The sequence below is a fragment of the Myotis brandtii genome, unplaced genomic scaffold (genome assembly GCF_000412655.1).
Source record: "Myotis brandtii unplaced genomic scaffold, ASM41265v1 scaffold225, whole genome shotgun sequence".
NCBI classification, from domain to species: domain Eukaryota; kingdom Metazoa; phylum Chordata; class Mammalia; order Chiroptera; family Vespertilionidae; genus Myotis; species Myotis brandtii.
The window spans coordinates 3,605,460-3,619,570 of NW_005358435.1; the positions used below are offsets into that span (position 1 = coordinate 3,605,460).

At 47.5% G+C, this 14,111-nt stretch overlaps 1 protein-coding gene across 1 annotated transcript in view; it reads left to right on the forward strand.

The window, feature by feature from the left end:
- KCNB1 (potassium channel, voltage gated Shab related subfamily B, member 1) overlaps positions 1-13,611 on the forward strand; it is a gene marked incomplete at its 5' end in the record, with an annotated part of 90,477 nt that extends 76,866 nt beyond the window's left edge. Inside the window, one exon of the mRNA XM_005866231.2 lies at positions 7,626-13,611. Coding sequence (XP_005866293.1) covers positions 7,626-9,626 — 2,001 coding nt within the window. The remainder of the gene's footprint in view (positions 1-7,625) is intronic.
- Positions 13,612-14,111: the final 500 nt, after the last annotated feature.

Here is a 14,111-nt window from a genome sequence, read left to right on the forward strand (position 1 = left end):
GAAGCCGCCTCCTCCTGTGTCCTTGAAACCATCTTGGGAGACCCACAGACCTGAGACGGAGTCCTGCTTACAAGTTGTGTGACCCTGGAAAATGACTTCATTCTCTGAGCCTCCATTTCGTTCACCTGCTTGTTCATTTGTTTATCAGCTATTTGGGGGGCACCTATTCTGTGCCAGGCTTTGGAGAGCTGGAGATGCAGCAGGGCATGACTGGGCCTCAGGGAGCTGACATTCTGTGCGGGACACAGGGGAGAAAAATTCAGCTCGAAAGATCAGTGCTGTGATGGCAGAAGCTTGGGACTGTGGGTGTCCAGAGGATGGACGTGCCCAACCTAGACCTGGGAGTGAGAGAGAGCTCACTGGAGCAAAGGGCCTCTGTGCTGAGGCCTGGACAGGGTGTACGAATCATCCAGGAGAAGTGGGGAGGAAGGGCTCTCTAAGCAGAGGGAACAGCCTGGACAAGGATCTGGAGGTATGAGCAACCCTGGTTGTATGGCTTAGGAAATGTCAGTGGTTTTTGCCGGGATTCAGTATGAGATATGCAGTGGGAAATGGCCTGGAGAGAGAGAAAGAGAAGAAAGGTGGTCTTAATGTAAAATCCAAATCTCTTTCTCCTGCCTCATCAGGCCCTCCTGTCTCTCCGACCTCATCTCCTCCCTCTCTCCCCTTTGCTCACTCAGCCCCCACCCACACTGAGCACCTTTCTGCTGCTTGATATGCCAGCCTTATTCCCACATCAGGGCCTTTGCCTGGACTGCTCAGATCTTTGAGCAACACACACTCATCCTCAAGTCTCAGCAGCCAGGGCACCTCCTGAGAGAGGCCTGCCCTGACCACCCAACCTCATGTGGACACCCCAACGCTCCTTTATTGATCCCCCTGGTTTGTTTTTACTCAATGACATGTAGCACATAATGCTGTTCAACATCATCTTGCTCCTTTATTGGTTTATGGGTTTTGGGTCTGCCTCTCCCTACCAGCTCCTTGAGTCCAGGGAAACTCTTTCTTATCCATGCTGCATCCCCAGCAACAAGCATAGCACGTAGTAAGTGCTCAATAAACATATGCCAACTCAACACAAAGGAATCAGAACTTTCCCCAAGAGCATGGGAGCCAGTGCAGGGTTTAGAGCAGGGCTGTGGCTTGCTCAGATTTCTGCTTCTCTCCTGTGACCTATCAGTGTGGTTGTGAGGCTTAAAAGGAAGGGGATACTCTTTATGGAAAGCAAGTTTCTATATAGCTTTAGTGAGGCTTATTATACATCATACAGTTCACCCATTTCCAGTGTGCAAGTTAATTCTTTAGTAAATTTGCCAAGTTGTGCAACCATCCCTTAAATCAGTTTTAGGATCTTTCTATCATCCCAATGAGATCCCTCATGCCCATTAACTGTTAGTCCTATCCCCACCCTGGCAACCACTTTCTATCTCTAATATATTTGCTTTATCTGGACATTTTATCAAGTGGAATCATATAGCATGCGGCCTTTTGTGTCTGGCTTCTTTCACTTAGCATAATGTTGTCAAGTACCAGTACTTCTTTCTTTTTTTATGGATGAATAATATGCTGTTGTATGATATGGATATAGCACAATTTGTTTTTCTAATCTTCAGTTGATAGACATCTGGGTCGATTTCACTGTGGGGGCTATTATGACTAATGCTGCCATGCACATGCATGTGCATGAAAAGCAGTTTGCAATCCTTGAGCTCTAGATGCAGCTCTCAGCTCGCCAGAACGTCTAGTGTCATTGTACAGACTGGACCCCAGTGGGCGGTGTGACCATGAACGAGTCCCTTCCCTTCTCTGCTTGAGTCCTCCCATCTTGCAGAGATGAGCCTGGGCCCTTTTCTGCATGGACATTCTGTGCCTCATCCACATTTCTGGATGGGCAGGGGAGTACGCAGAGAAATGATAAACAGTCTGTGCTGACTGCTGGAGCCAAAGGTGGACATCCCTGTGATCAACCCCAGAGCTGACGGTTAGGTTGCGGAGGGCCTGGCTTCTCCCAGATCTCTTTTCCCAGAACACCAAAGGCCACTCACCCATTCGGTGCAGACAAGTGGGCTCCGTGATCCAGAGCCTCCTCTCAGGGAGGGAATTCAGGGATGGCCTCCAAGTCCCTGGTCCTGGCTCCTGCCTCTGTTCCCCGGGTTCCTGGAGTCCTGCCCAAACCTGATTGGGCTCTGATCCCAGGAAAGCAAGGCTGGAAATGCAGAGCCCTGGTCAGGAGCCTGAGCTCAGGCTGAGAGGACTCAGGGTTCTGGCTGCTCCCCCACTGCCGAGATCCATCTCAGAGACCGGAGCCACACTGTGCATTTGGGTTTGAGGCTTTTTGTAGGATGTCTACTGCCTTAGCCGGGCCCTCAGGCCCACAGACCTAGTCCTGGACCTCTGAAAGCAACCTGTCTGGGGTTGGGTAGTGGGGGCAACAATGAATTACCTGAATAATAATTTAATTTAATAACATATAGTAAGTGACCGTTATGTGATAAGTGCTTGATCACTTTCATCTCCATTTTAGAGATAAGGGAATGGAGACTCAGAGAGGGGAAGTGTCTTGTCCAAGGCCACACAGCCCGAAATAATAGTGCCAGGACTCAAACTCAGGTCCCAAAGCAGCTTATACATAAGTGTAAGCCTGTGGACTAATGAAAGCTGATCTAAGAGCCTGATGAGCTCATTGAATTCTTATCTCAGCCCTGCAATGACATACGCCCGCACCTTACAGATGAGGAAACTGTGGCACAGAGGGTTTAACTGGCATCAGGAAGTTCCCCAGTCAGGAAGTGTGACCCTGGCTCTGGTGGGTCCGGAAGAGAGAACGACCTTAAGGGCAGGGTTGGGAGGGGTGGGTGAGGGGAGCCCTTCAGGCTGCATTGTTGCACATTTTATCTGATACTTTCACACACACAGGAAAGGGGGCCTGGTGCGCTCAGACCCTCCCAACCCAACCCTGAGCAGCAGGCATCCACTTCCAGGAGCCAGCAGGGCCTCTGCCCGCCTTTTCTTCTTTCCTAGGCTGAAAGGAGGGGAGGGGAGGGAGGGCACATTCTCAGGTACAAAGGGGGTACCTGCCTTAGAATAGCAGGCCTAAGGACTACATAATAGCTGGGTGCATAATTTATGGGTCTGTTGGCAGACTTCAATTATGTGAGCCTTTCCTAGAGTTGTCTGTGCTTAGAAACTGGGTTAGAATGGGACCTCCCAGCTCTTAAAGGAACAGACTCCCCAGGGATCTACTCCTTCTCCTGCTGGCTCCCTCCTGGCTGGAGTCAGAGGCTGCAGCAGCAACCTTGGGGCTCAGCCCAAGGCTCTGGCTGGCTGCCTCATAAGGTCAGACCCGCTCTGTGCCTGGCTAGACCTGAGCTAGTTAGTAGCTTTCCATGCACAGTCTCCTTTCCCCCACTCTACAACTCATGCGGGCCTGACTATCGTTATATCTCAGGGTTTCTCAACCTCGGTACTATTGACATTTGGGACTGGCTCATTCTTCATTGTGGGGCTGTCCCATGCATTAGAGGACATTTAACAGCATCCCTGGCCTCCGCCTTCTAGCTGTCCCTCCTCCAAGTTGTGACAATCAAAAATGTCTGCAGAATTTGCCAAATGTCCCCTGAAGGTCAGGATCATCCACTGGTATGTCCCCCATTTTACCAATAAGGAAACTGAGGCGAGGGAAGTCTCGGTGCCCGAGGCCACCTAGCCAACAAATGGCAAAGCTGGATTCCAGGTCCAGGGTGGCGCTCCTAACCCCAACGCCGTAGTTTCCAAAGTGTGCTGCCAAAATGGTTTTTTCCAATGATCACATATTTATTTTAATGAATATTTAATACATATATTTCTAACAGGCAAAAGCAGAAGTTTATTTCTTAGGATGAGGGTAAAATAAAACAAAGAAGGTGAGTGGGTTTGTTTATTTTATTTTTTTATTACTATTCAGGAAAAAGTAGTACAGGTAGCAAAAGAGCACATACAATATGATGTCAAAACTAAGCAAAATGAGCCCTAGCCGGTTTGGCTCAGTGGGTAGAGCGTCGGCCTGCGGACTGAAGGGTCCCGGGTTCGATTCCGGTCAGGGGCACATGCCCAGGTTATGGGCTCGATCCCCAGTAGGAGGCGTGTGGGAGGCAGCCGATCGATGATTCCCTCCTATCATTGATGTTTCTATTTCTCTCTCCCTCTCCCTTCCTCTCTGAAATCAATAAAAATATATTTTTAAAAAAACTAAGCAAAATGAAACCATCATTTGTCTGGGCATGTATACATGTGTATTAAACTCTATCCAGAAAAGCAAGGGGTGAGAAAAAGTTCTGGTCGTCTCTGGGGTGGAGACGGACACAGGAAGGGTCCATGTTATTGTCACGTGGTCTGTTTCTTAACTTGGGTGGTGGCTTCATAGGTGCTCATTTGATTATGGTTCGTAAATATGTACAAATTAGATCTACTTTTGTGCATGTCGGGTATTTTATTTTATAAAATGATTACAGAATTTTTCTTGTTCAATGACTATAAATCAAGAAAATAAAACTCGAGCTTTCTTTGAAAACACCACTAGGTGGAAAAAAAGAAAAGAAAAGAAAATCAAGATGTTGGTAGAGCAACTGAGATTGAGGAAACACTGCATCACGAGACGCTCCCGTTCCTATTCTGAGCTGGCACCAGAGCTCTCTTGCTGCCTGTGGTATCCCAGTGCCTCACACGTAGCCCATGATCAATAAATAGTGGCCGCGTTGAAAATTGAATGCTGGTCCTGGCCCTTCTACTTGTAGCTCTGTGACCTTGAGCAGCAGATGACAAACGCTTGGGAGTGCCTGCGGGTGTCATGCCCTGGGCTAGGCGCTGGGTGTGCAGAGTTAAGCCTCAGAACCAATCCCTGTCCCCCCAGAGCTCACAGATACTGGGCAGTGATGGATGCACACATCCCCGGTAATGGGATATGTGTGATATGCACCCCACGGTACGACAAAATAATAGGAGAGTCCAGAGGATGGCGTGGCCAGCCTGCCTGGGGAATGTAGGCATGACTTCTGAGGGGCGGGTACAGGACACATGGGCTGGGTTTTAAAAGATGGATTACAGTCCACTGGACAGAGAGGAAGAAGCACAGACGTGCAGAATAGACCAACAGGCGCATGTGGCTAGGGAAGCGTGAAGATTGAGTACCTGTGGGAGGCGAGGCCAAAGAGAGGGGGTGGAGTCAAATGCTGAGGGACCTGACAGCCATGTCCTGATTGGGGATTCATTACAGGGGAGAGAAGCCTCTCACACTCATCCAAACAGCAACGGTGTTTCCCTACAGGATACAGCAGGCGGTTCCGAAGAGCAGGAAGCAAAGACTAGCTGGGCCACCTGGAGGGCTGATGGGGAGGGTGGGCTGCGATATTCCCCCCAGGATGATAACTGGCATTTATCAGACACTCACTGTGTTCTGCTGGAAGCTGTCCTTACTGTTCTAGGTGTGTTGACACATTTAATCTTCACAGCAGCTCTCTGAGGTAGATATTGTTATTATCATCCCATTTTGCAGATGAGGAAACTGAGGCTTCAAGAGGTTAAATAACTGGCTCAAGGTAAGAAAGTAGCAGAGCTGGGACTTGAATCCAAAGTATTCTGACACCAGAGCCCAAGCTCTTAACTGCCGCCCTCTACATCCTCTCTCCAACCTCCTGTGTCCTCACTGCTCCTTCTCTCTGCCCCTTCCCTTTATTCTCAGGCTTCCCGCAAAGGGTCAGCTTTCTCTGATTTTTTTTATATCTTCTCTGTCCCCTGAAACTTGGGACACGCTTGCTTGGAGCCTGGGCTTATCAAGAAGCTGGTTGAGCCCTGATCGGTTTGGCTCAGTGGATAGAGCGTCGGCCTGCGGACTGAAAGGTCCCAGGTTCGATTCCGGTCAAGGGCATGTACCTTGGTTGCGGGCACATCCCCAGTAGGGGGTGTGCAGGAGGCAGCTAATCGGTGTTTCTCTCTCATTGATGTTTCTGGCTCTTTATCCCTTTCCTTTCCTCTCTGTAAAAAATCAATAAAATATATTTTAAAAAAATAATAAAATAAAATAAAATAAAATAAAAATACAAAAAAAAAAAAAGAAGCTGGTTGAAGCCTAGATAGTACTTGGCCATTTAACTCAGAGACTCACCATTCATCCCCTGGGTCCCCGAGCTCAGATTTTTGATGGTGGGCTGGCTGATCCCAGCCTGGACTTCCTATCTATGTCTGGGCCAGTCAGCAACAGGCAGGATCAAATTGTTTCCTTTGTTTTTTGTTTTTAATATTTTTATTTCAGAGAGGAAGGGAGAGATAGAAACATAAATGATGAGAATCATTGATCCGCTGCCTCCTGAACGCCCCCCACTGGGGATCAAGCCCACAACCTGTGCCCTTGACTGGAATCGAACCCAGGACCCTTTAGTCCACAGGCCAATGCTCTATCCACTGAGCCAAACCAGCTAGGGCGGCAGGATCAAATTGTACAAGCATGGTGACCAGACCAGCCCTTCAGCAGGGGCAGCTGAAGGAGAGGGGCAGTCTCTGAGAACAGGACAGAGGGGAGGGAGGGGCTCATAGACAAGTTTAGGGGCTTTGGATTTTCTCCTGAAATGTCCTGGAAACTTAGTAAGCAGAGAAGTAATGAGATGATGGGATTGGATTTATAGTTTTGAAGAAGACCCTGAGAGCAATGTATTACATCTGCTTGCATTTCTGCATAAAGTACACACTGGCCTAGGTTCCATTCGTTTCAACAAATGTCCAGTAAGCCCTTTCTCTGGGCCAAAACCTCTTCTTGATCCAGGGACTCAAAGGTAATTAAGCCATGACCCTTAGCCTCAAAAAGTTCATAGTCCCAATTGGGAGTTAATAATGTGGAGCCAAGATGTCCCTTCCTGCCTGGAAATTGCCTGCAAAATCAGGCGATTGTGTATAGCAAAAGGGTCTATAGCAGTGGTTCTCAACCTTCTAGCCCTTTAAATACAGTTCCTCATGTTGTGGTGACCCCCAATTTCATTGTTACAAATTGAACATAATTAAAGCATAGTGATTACTCACAAAAACAATATGTAATTATATATGTGTTTTCTAATAGTCTTAGGCGACCCCTGTGAAAGGGTCGTTTGACCCCCAAAGGGGTCATGACCCACAGGTTGAGAATCGCAGCCCCCACCCCATAGTAGTGGTGAACCACTGTTCTAGCTCACCAGTCAGCAAACTATGGCCCACTGCCTCTTTTTGTCAATAGTTTTATTGAAACACATCTACACATGTTCACTTATGTATTATCTAAGGCTGCCTCCGTGCTTCAACTGCAGAGTTGAGTAGCTGCAACAAAGAATTCATGGACTTCAAAGCCTAAAATATTTATTATCTGGCCCTTCATAGAAAAAAATTGCCAACCCCTGGGCTAGATAATTAGCTTTAAATCATTTCAATTCTCCAAGCCAGTTTCTACATCTGTACAATAAATGGATTTGAATAAATCATCTTTTTAGCTCAACCCTCCAGTTATTAAGTGACTAGTGAAATGTGAAATGCTCCTGAATGTTGAGGAGCACTCTGCAGACTCAGGGTATTAGAGTGGTCATCCCATTGGTGGTTGATAACTAAATCCCACTCTCTTCTCCTCACAGATCCTTGCCATAATCTCCATAATGTTCATCGTCCTCTCCACCATTGCCCTGTCACTCAACACGCTGCCAGAGCTGCAGGGCGTTGATGAGTTTGGCCAGTCCACAGACAACCCCCAGCTGGCCCACGTGGAGGCTGTGTGCATTGCGTGGTTCACCATGGAGTACCTGCTGCGGTTCCTCTCCTCGCCCAAGAAGTGGAAATTCTTCAAGGGTCCACTCAACGCCATTGACTTGTTGGCCATCCTACCGTATTATGTTACCATCTTCCTCACTGAATCCAACAAGAGTGTGCTTCAGTTCCAGAATGTTCGCCGCGTGGTCCAGATCTTCCGCATCATGCGTATTCTCCGCATCCTTAAGCTCGCACGCCACTCCACTGGCCTCCAGTCCTTGGGCTTCACCCTGCGGCGGAGCTACAATGAGCTGGGCTTGCTCATTCTCTTCCTCGCCATGGGCATCATGATCTTCTCCAGCCTTGTCTTCTTTGCAGAGAAAGATGAGGAGGACACCAAGTTCAAAAGCATCCCAGCCTCTTTCTGGTGGGCTACTATTACCATGACTACTGTTGGATATGGAGACATCTACCCCAAGACTCTCCTGGGGAAAATTGTGGGGGGGCTCTGCTGCATCGCAGGGGTCCTGGTGATTGCTCTTCCCATCCCCATCATTGTCAACAACTTCTCTGAGTTCTACAAGGAGCAGAAGAGGCAGGAGAAAGCAATCAAGCGTAGAGAGGCTCTGGAGAGAGCCAAGAGGAATGGCAGCATTGTGTCCATGAACATGAAAGATGCTTTTGCCCGGAGCATCGAGATAATGGACATCGTGGTTGAGAAAAATGGAGAGAATAAGGACAAAGTACAAGATAACCACTTGTCACCCAACAAATGGAAATGGCCAAAGAGGACATTATCTGAAACTAGTTCAAGTAAGTCCTTTGAAACCAAGGAGCAAGGATCCCCTGAGAAGGCCAGATCATCTTCTAGTCCTCAACACCTGAATGTCCAGCAGTTGGAAGACATGTATAATAAGATGGCCAAGACCCAATCCCAGCCCATCCTCAATACCAAGCAGTCAGCAACACACAGCAAACCAAAGGAAGAACTTGAAATGGAGAGTATCCCCAGCCCCATAGCTCCTCTGCCCACTCGTACAGAAGGGGTGATAGACATGAGAAGCATGTCAAGCATTGATAGCTTCATTAGCTGTGCCACAGACTTCCCTGAAGCCACCAGATTCTCCCACAGCCCTTTGATGTCGCTCCCCAGCAAGACTGGGGGCAGCTTGGCCCCAGAGATGGGCTGGCAGGGAGCTCTGGGTGCCAGTGGTGGTAGGTTTGTGGAGGCCAACCCCACCCCTGCTGCCAGTCATCACTCTACTTTCCTCATTGAGAGCCCCAAGGCTACCATGAAGACCAACAACCCCTTGAAGCTCCGAGCACTTAAAGTTAACTTTGTGGAGGGCGAACCCAGTCCATTAGTCCCTGTTCTGGGGATGTACCATGACCCTCTCAGGAACCGGGGGGCTGCTGCAGCTGCTGTCGCTGGACTGGAGTGTGCCACACTCTTGGACAGGCCTGTGCTGAGTCCAGAGTCCTCCATCTACACCACAGCAAGTGCTAGGACACCCTCCCGGTCGCCCGAGAAACACACAGCAATAGCATTCAACTTCGAAGCAGGTATCCACCAGTACATTGATGCAGACACAGATGATGAGGGACAGGTGCTGTACAGTGTGGACTCTAGCCCTCCCAAGAGCCTTCATGGGAGTACCAGTCCCAAGTTCAGTGTTGGGACAAGATCAGAGAAGAACCACTTTGAAAGTTCCCCCTTACCCACCTCTCCTAAGTTCTTAAGGCAGAACTGTATTTACTCTACAGAAGCATTGACTGGAAAAGCCCCCAGTGGTCAGGAAAAGTACAAACTTGAGAACCATATCTCCCCCGACGTTCGGGTGTTGCCTGGGGGAGGAGCCCACGGAAGCACACGGGATCAGAGCATCTGAACTACCCCACATGAGGGAGAGACTTGGGGTGAGGTCCAAGGAGGAGTGCTGCTCAGCTTACCTGCCACATAGCTTTTCTGCATGAACTCTGAAGCAGAAAGGCTCTGCAAAGTCCCCAGAAAGACGAGAGACTCCAGAGAAAGCTCCCTAACACCTTGAGAGTCACAGCAGGTCTATTGGAATGAAGTTGGCCAAGCCATAGAATATGGCACCTCCTTGTAACAACTCCACTGCCCTCTTTGGGAGATGACATGAGCAGAACTCACAGCCACCACTACCACATTCTAGACATAACCAAGGCCACCTACTCCCCATTCTTCTCTCATGGCTATCCATCAGCCTCTGAAAGCAACATCTCTGATCCCTCCTGGCCTTGGCTGGAGAAGGATGCTGGAACACGTGGCTGATATTGAAAAAGTGAGTTGACTAATTTGGTATTGGGTGTTGCCTGGCCACCTCTAGGAACCCCTGTCCATCACCTCCTGGATGGATCCCACTGTTAGAGGCTACAGAGAATGCTCGAGTCATGGAGAAATCTCTGCACCATAAGCCACAATCCCAGCGCAAAACCCATACTCAAATGTCTTCATTGACTTCAGTATTTCGTAGTACTTGAGATTTTATTTTGAGCTATCATCAGGGTGAGTTGTACTACTTATACTCCATTCTAATTGCCCCCTGGCAATCTGGGAAGGGCTCAGAAGGCAGGCACTCAGCCAACAGTATGAACTCTGAGCATTGCTTTAGGGTTGTAGAGGGAAAGCATTTTCTGTACATCACTAGTGTAGGCTCAAAAGATATGCAAGTGTCAAATATGCAAAAGAAATAGCTTATTCCAAGAGACTGTATGTTACTGGAGAACAGAATAAAATCTGATTTTTTTTTAACCTGCAACAATGAAAGGGGGGAAAAAAAGTCCCCAATTGAAATGCCCTGTTCAGACTTTTGAATACTTCCTGCTGCGGCAGGGAAAGCATCAAGTATAATAGAAATTCTTTTTTTGTTTCCTGTGGTATTCAAGTTTTTTAAAAAGTTTAAATAAAAAGCACTTTATGTTTTTCAAAAATAGATTCTACCAGGGACAGCATCACCATCTTGCACTTTAAAAGAAGCACTATTTCCCGTGGGCCACTTTTTGGGACTCTAGTTGGGTTGTTGCTATATGCCTGTGTCCCACCACAGTGGGTGATATTGTGCTGGTATTGCTGTCTGCCATGTCAAAGTCTGCAGGCACCTTCCTGCCCCTCTGAAGCTTCCCCTTAGCCCTATTGCAAAGAAGGGTACCTGGCCCTTGAGTGGGGCTCCTCATAAAGTCACGTGTATAGAAAACAGGCGCATCTCAGAAGAAGACGGTAGATGGTTGGGCATTGGGTGTTTTCTTGTCAACCAGCTGTCGGTGTGTTTTCAGTGTCACTGTCTGTATTAAAAGCTCAGCTCCTTTCCGCAGCCATCAATGCAGCCAGTACAGACAAAAGCAATAAGTTCTAGTGTGTTTCTTGGTGTTGGTGTTCCTGTCCTCGTTTGATGCTCTGACATTGGTCTACTTGATTTCAGTCTGACAGCATGGTGTTGCTGGCTGTTCCTTGGTTCAGTAACACTGGGTTGAGCCACTGGTTAGCGTGATGCCATGCTGTGGGCCCATCCGTCAGTAAAGATAACATGTTATGGACCTGCCTGTTTTTAATGCAATGGACTGATGTTGTTCTCTTAATACGGTTCTGCTGGATGATGTCCCAAATACAGTCGTGTATATCTGTCAGTCATCAATTGTGACAGGCATACGTCTTCCTGATGGAATGAAACATGGTGTTGTTTAGCTGTCCTTCATACGATGTTATTGATCTGCCTGTTATTACAACGGCACGATCCACCTGTCAGTACACAGATATCACAAAGTCGTTCTGCCTGCTCTCCTCACAGTGGCATGAGGTTGGGCCACCTGTCACAGATATGATGACAGGGGGTCATCCTCCTGCCCTTAAAAATGTGTATTCTTTGCTGAATACGCTCCTGGTTCACACTGCTTCTCAGCATCTCCAAGGACTGTGGATCTCTCCAAGAGGGGACAGTCCTGTTCTTTGCTGCGTTAACAAAGAAAATGCATGCCGGAGTATCTTGACTCTTCCAAAGTATCTTCAGAGTACTCTGGCAGCAAATGCAAAGGGACTTAAGGGACAAAGAGAGAATGAGGTCATCCCGTTCCGGATGATATACCAGAGAGAGGAAGCAGCAGCGCTCCCGGGGGGCTTTGCCGAGATCTCAGTGTGGGCTGGAGGCCTGTTGAGGAATGGCCGTGGAACAGTCCTCCCTGGACCATCTCACGTGTCTCTTCTTTGTTTTCATCACCATCTATGTCCGCCATCAGCACAAATGTGAAAATTCAGGGAAAACAAACAAATGCTTTTTGATAAAAGTAAATAGTTGTGATTTCTGATTCAGATATTTTTAGAGCTGATGCTATCTGTAAAAATTAATAATAATATAGTCTATTTTACATATCAGGAAAGTGAACATGTTTAAATATAGCCATATATAGTGGGAAGGAACTTACCACCCCTTCTTCAAACCAAGGCATTTCATTTGTTGGTTGAAGCAGACGAGAAGTGTACAGATTGGAAATTCTTTCTTCCTTTTTTTAAAAAAACAAACAAAAAACTAATAACCAATTGGTGCAACTCTCCTTGTAACCAAAGGCCCTTTCTGCCTTGTGTGGTCACGCAGGACCTAGCCCTTCCTTCCTCCTGTATTTTGTCTGACCTTAAAGTAGCATTTTATTGAGTCACTTTTGAAGGACGAATTCAGAAGTATCATGAAGAACCTACCTATTCAGGCTGAACAGCCAGAGTCCTATAGAGTTCTTATAGAAACAAAATAATTGAAACTCAGCATATACTATGCTTAGAAAGTATTGTGTTCTGTTTTGTTTTTTTTTTTCTTTAACTTGTGGATGTATCATGGGAATATATATATAGCTTTTACCCTGGGTCCCATTCACAATAAAGTGCTGTGAGTTTACCCAGGCCCCCACCTGCCAGAAAGGAACATACTGAGATTTTTAATATGTGTACATTCTACCTGTACCTGTGTACATGCACTAGGAAATCTTCCTAAGAATCTCCACTGAGAAGCTAACCTTGATCGACGGGTCTTGATGGAGGACAGGGAAGCAATAGTTTTGGAAGCAGGTACCACTTTACCTTGGTGGTCCAAGTCCCACCCATTCCTGAGCCAATGAAAGCGGGGAGAAAAAACAAATCAACCCAAAGAAATGAAACTAGGGACTGGGGGCGGATGGAAGCCTGGTCCTTTTGGTGAACTCGGTGAAACTTCTCCAGAACCCAGCTGAACTTGACTTTCAACTTCCACCTTTATCAGAAAGGGCTAGGGACCAGGTAGCTGTGCATCCCAATCAACAGGGGAGAGTCTGCGACCAGGGGAAAGAGGTGGGCAACCTCTTTCTCTCTTAGGGTAAAGAAAAACAACAGGATTTTGGTGCAGTAGATTTCTCGGTGCCTTCTTTAGGAATTTTATCTTAAGCACACTTAATGGGGAAAGAAAAAAGAGGAGAGAACGTTTGTTCCCGGGGAAGCCCTTTTCTCTAAAGGCACTGGGGATCAAGAATGAAGAAAGAGATGGGGCGGGGGAGGGGGCGGGCAATATCCTGAGGAGGCCATTTCCATTCAATCCACCTGGCTCATCCCTGAGAATTGCTGGCAATATAGACGTCTTCAAACTGATTCCCAACCTCTCTTCCACTGTGTCTTGGTAACCATAGCCACATTTCTGCCCATTCTCCTAATAAGATCCACCTTTCTAAGGAGAAAAAACACACACGATAGTATTCTCTTAAGGAAAGCTGTAATGTATTGTTGATGTTTGTAACTATTGTATATTTCTGTCATGCTCCATGTTACGGCTGGAGTGTCTAATCCCGTGGTCGGCAAACTGCAGCTCGCAAGCCACATGCAGCTCTTTGGCCCCTTGAGTGTGGCTCTTCCTAAGCCTTAGGAGTACCCTAATTAAGTTAATAACTATGTACCTACCTATATAGTTTAAGTTTAAAAAATTTGGCTCTCAAAAGAAATTTCAATCGTTGTACTGTTGATATTGGCTCTGTTGACTAATGAGTTTGCCGACCACTGCCGACCATTAGACTCTAATCCATGGGCAAGGGGAAATTCAAAATTCACCAGGGACCAGGGTCACGAAAGCCAGGTCTCTAGTTCTCTCCTTTCCTTATTTCTCTAGCAACTAGTCCCAGGCTTCAGCCTCCAATCAAGGAACTTTGAATCAAATGAGAACATGGTGAACCGCCTCCAAGATCGTTTGGGAAAGGACTTGTTCTGTGGCTGCGAAGCTGGCAGGAGGAAGAAGGGGCTCACCAGAGTCCCCAGCAGGACAGCGAAGAGCTGAACGTTCCTCGCCTCCCTCGGCCTACGTGACAGCATCCAAATGCGTTCACTCAGCCAGAGTGACCCAAAGCAG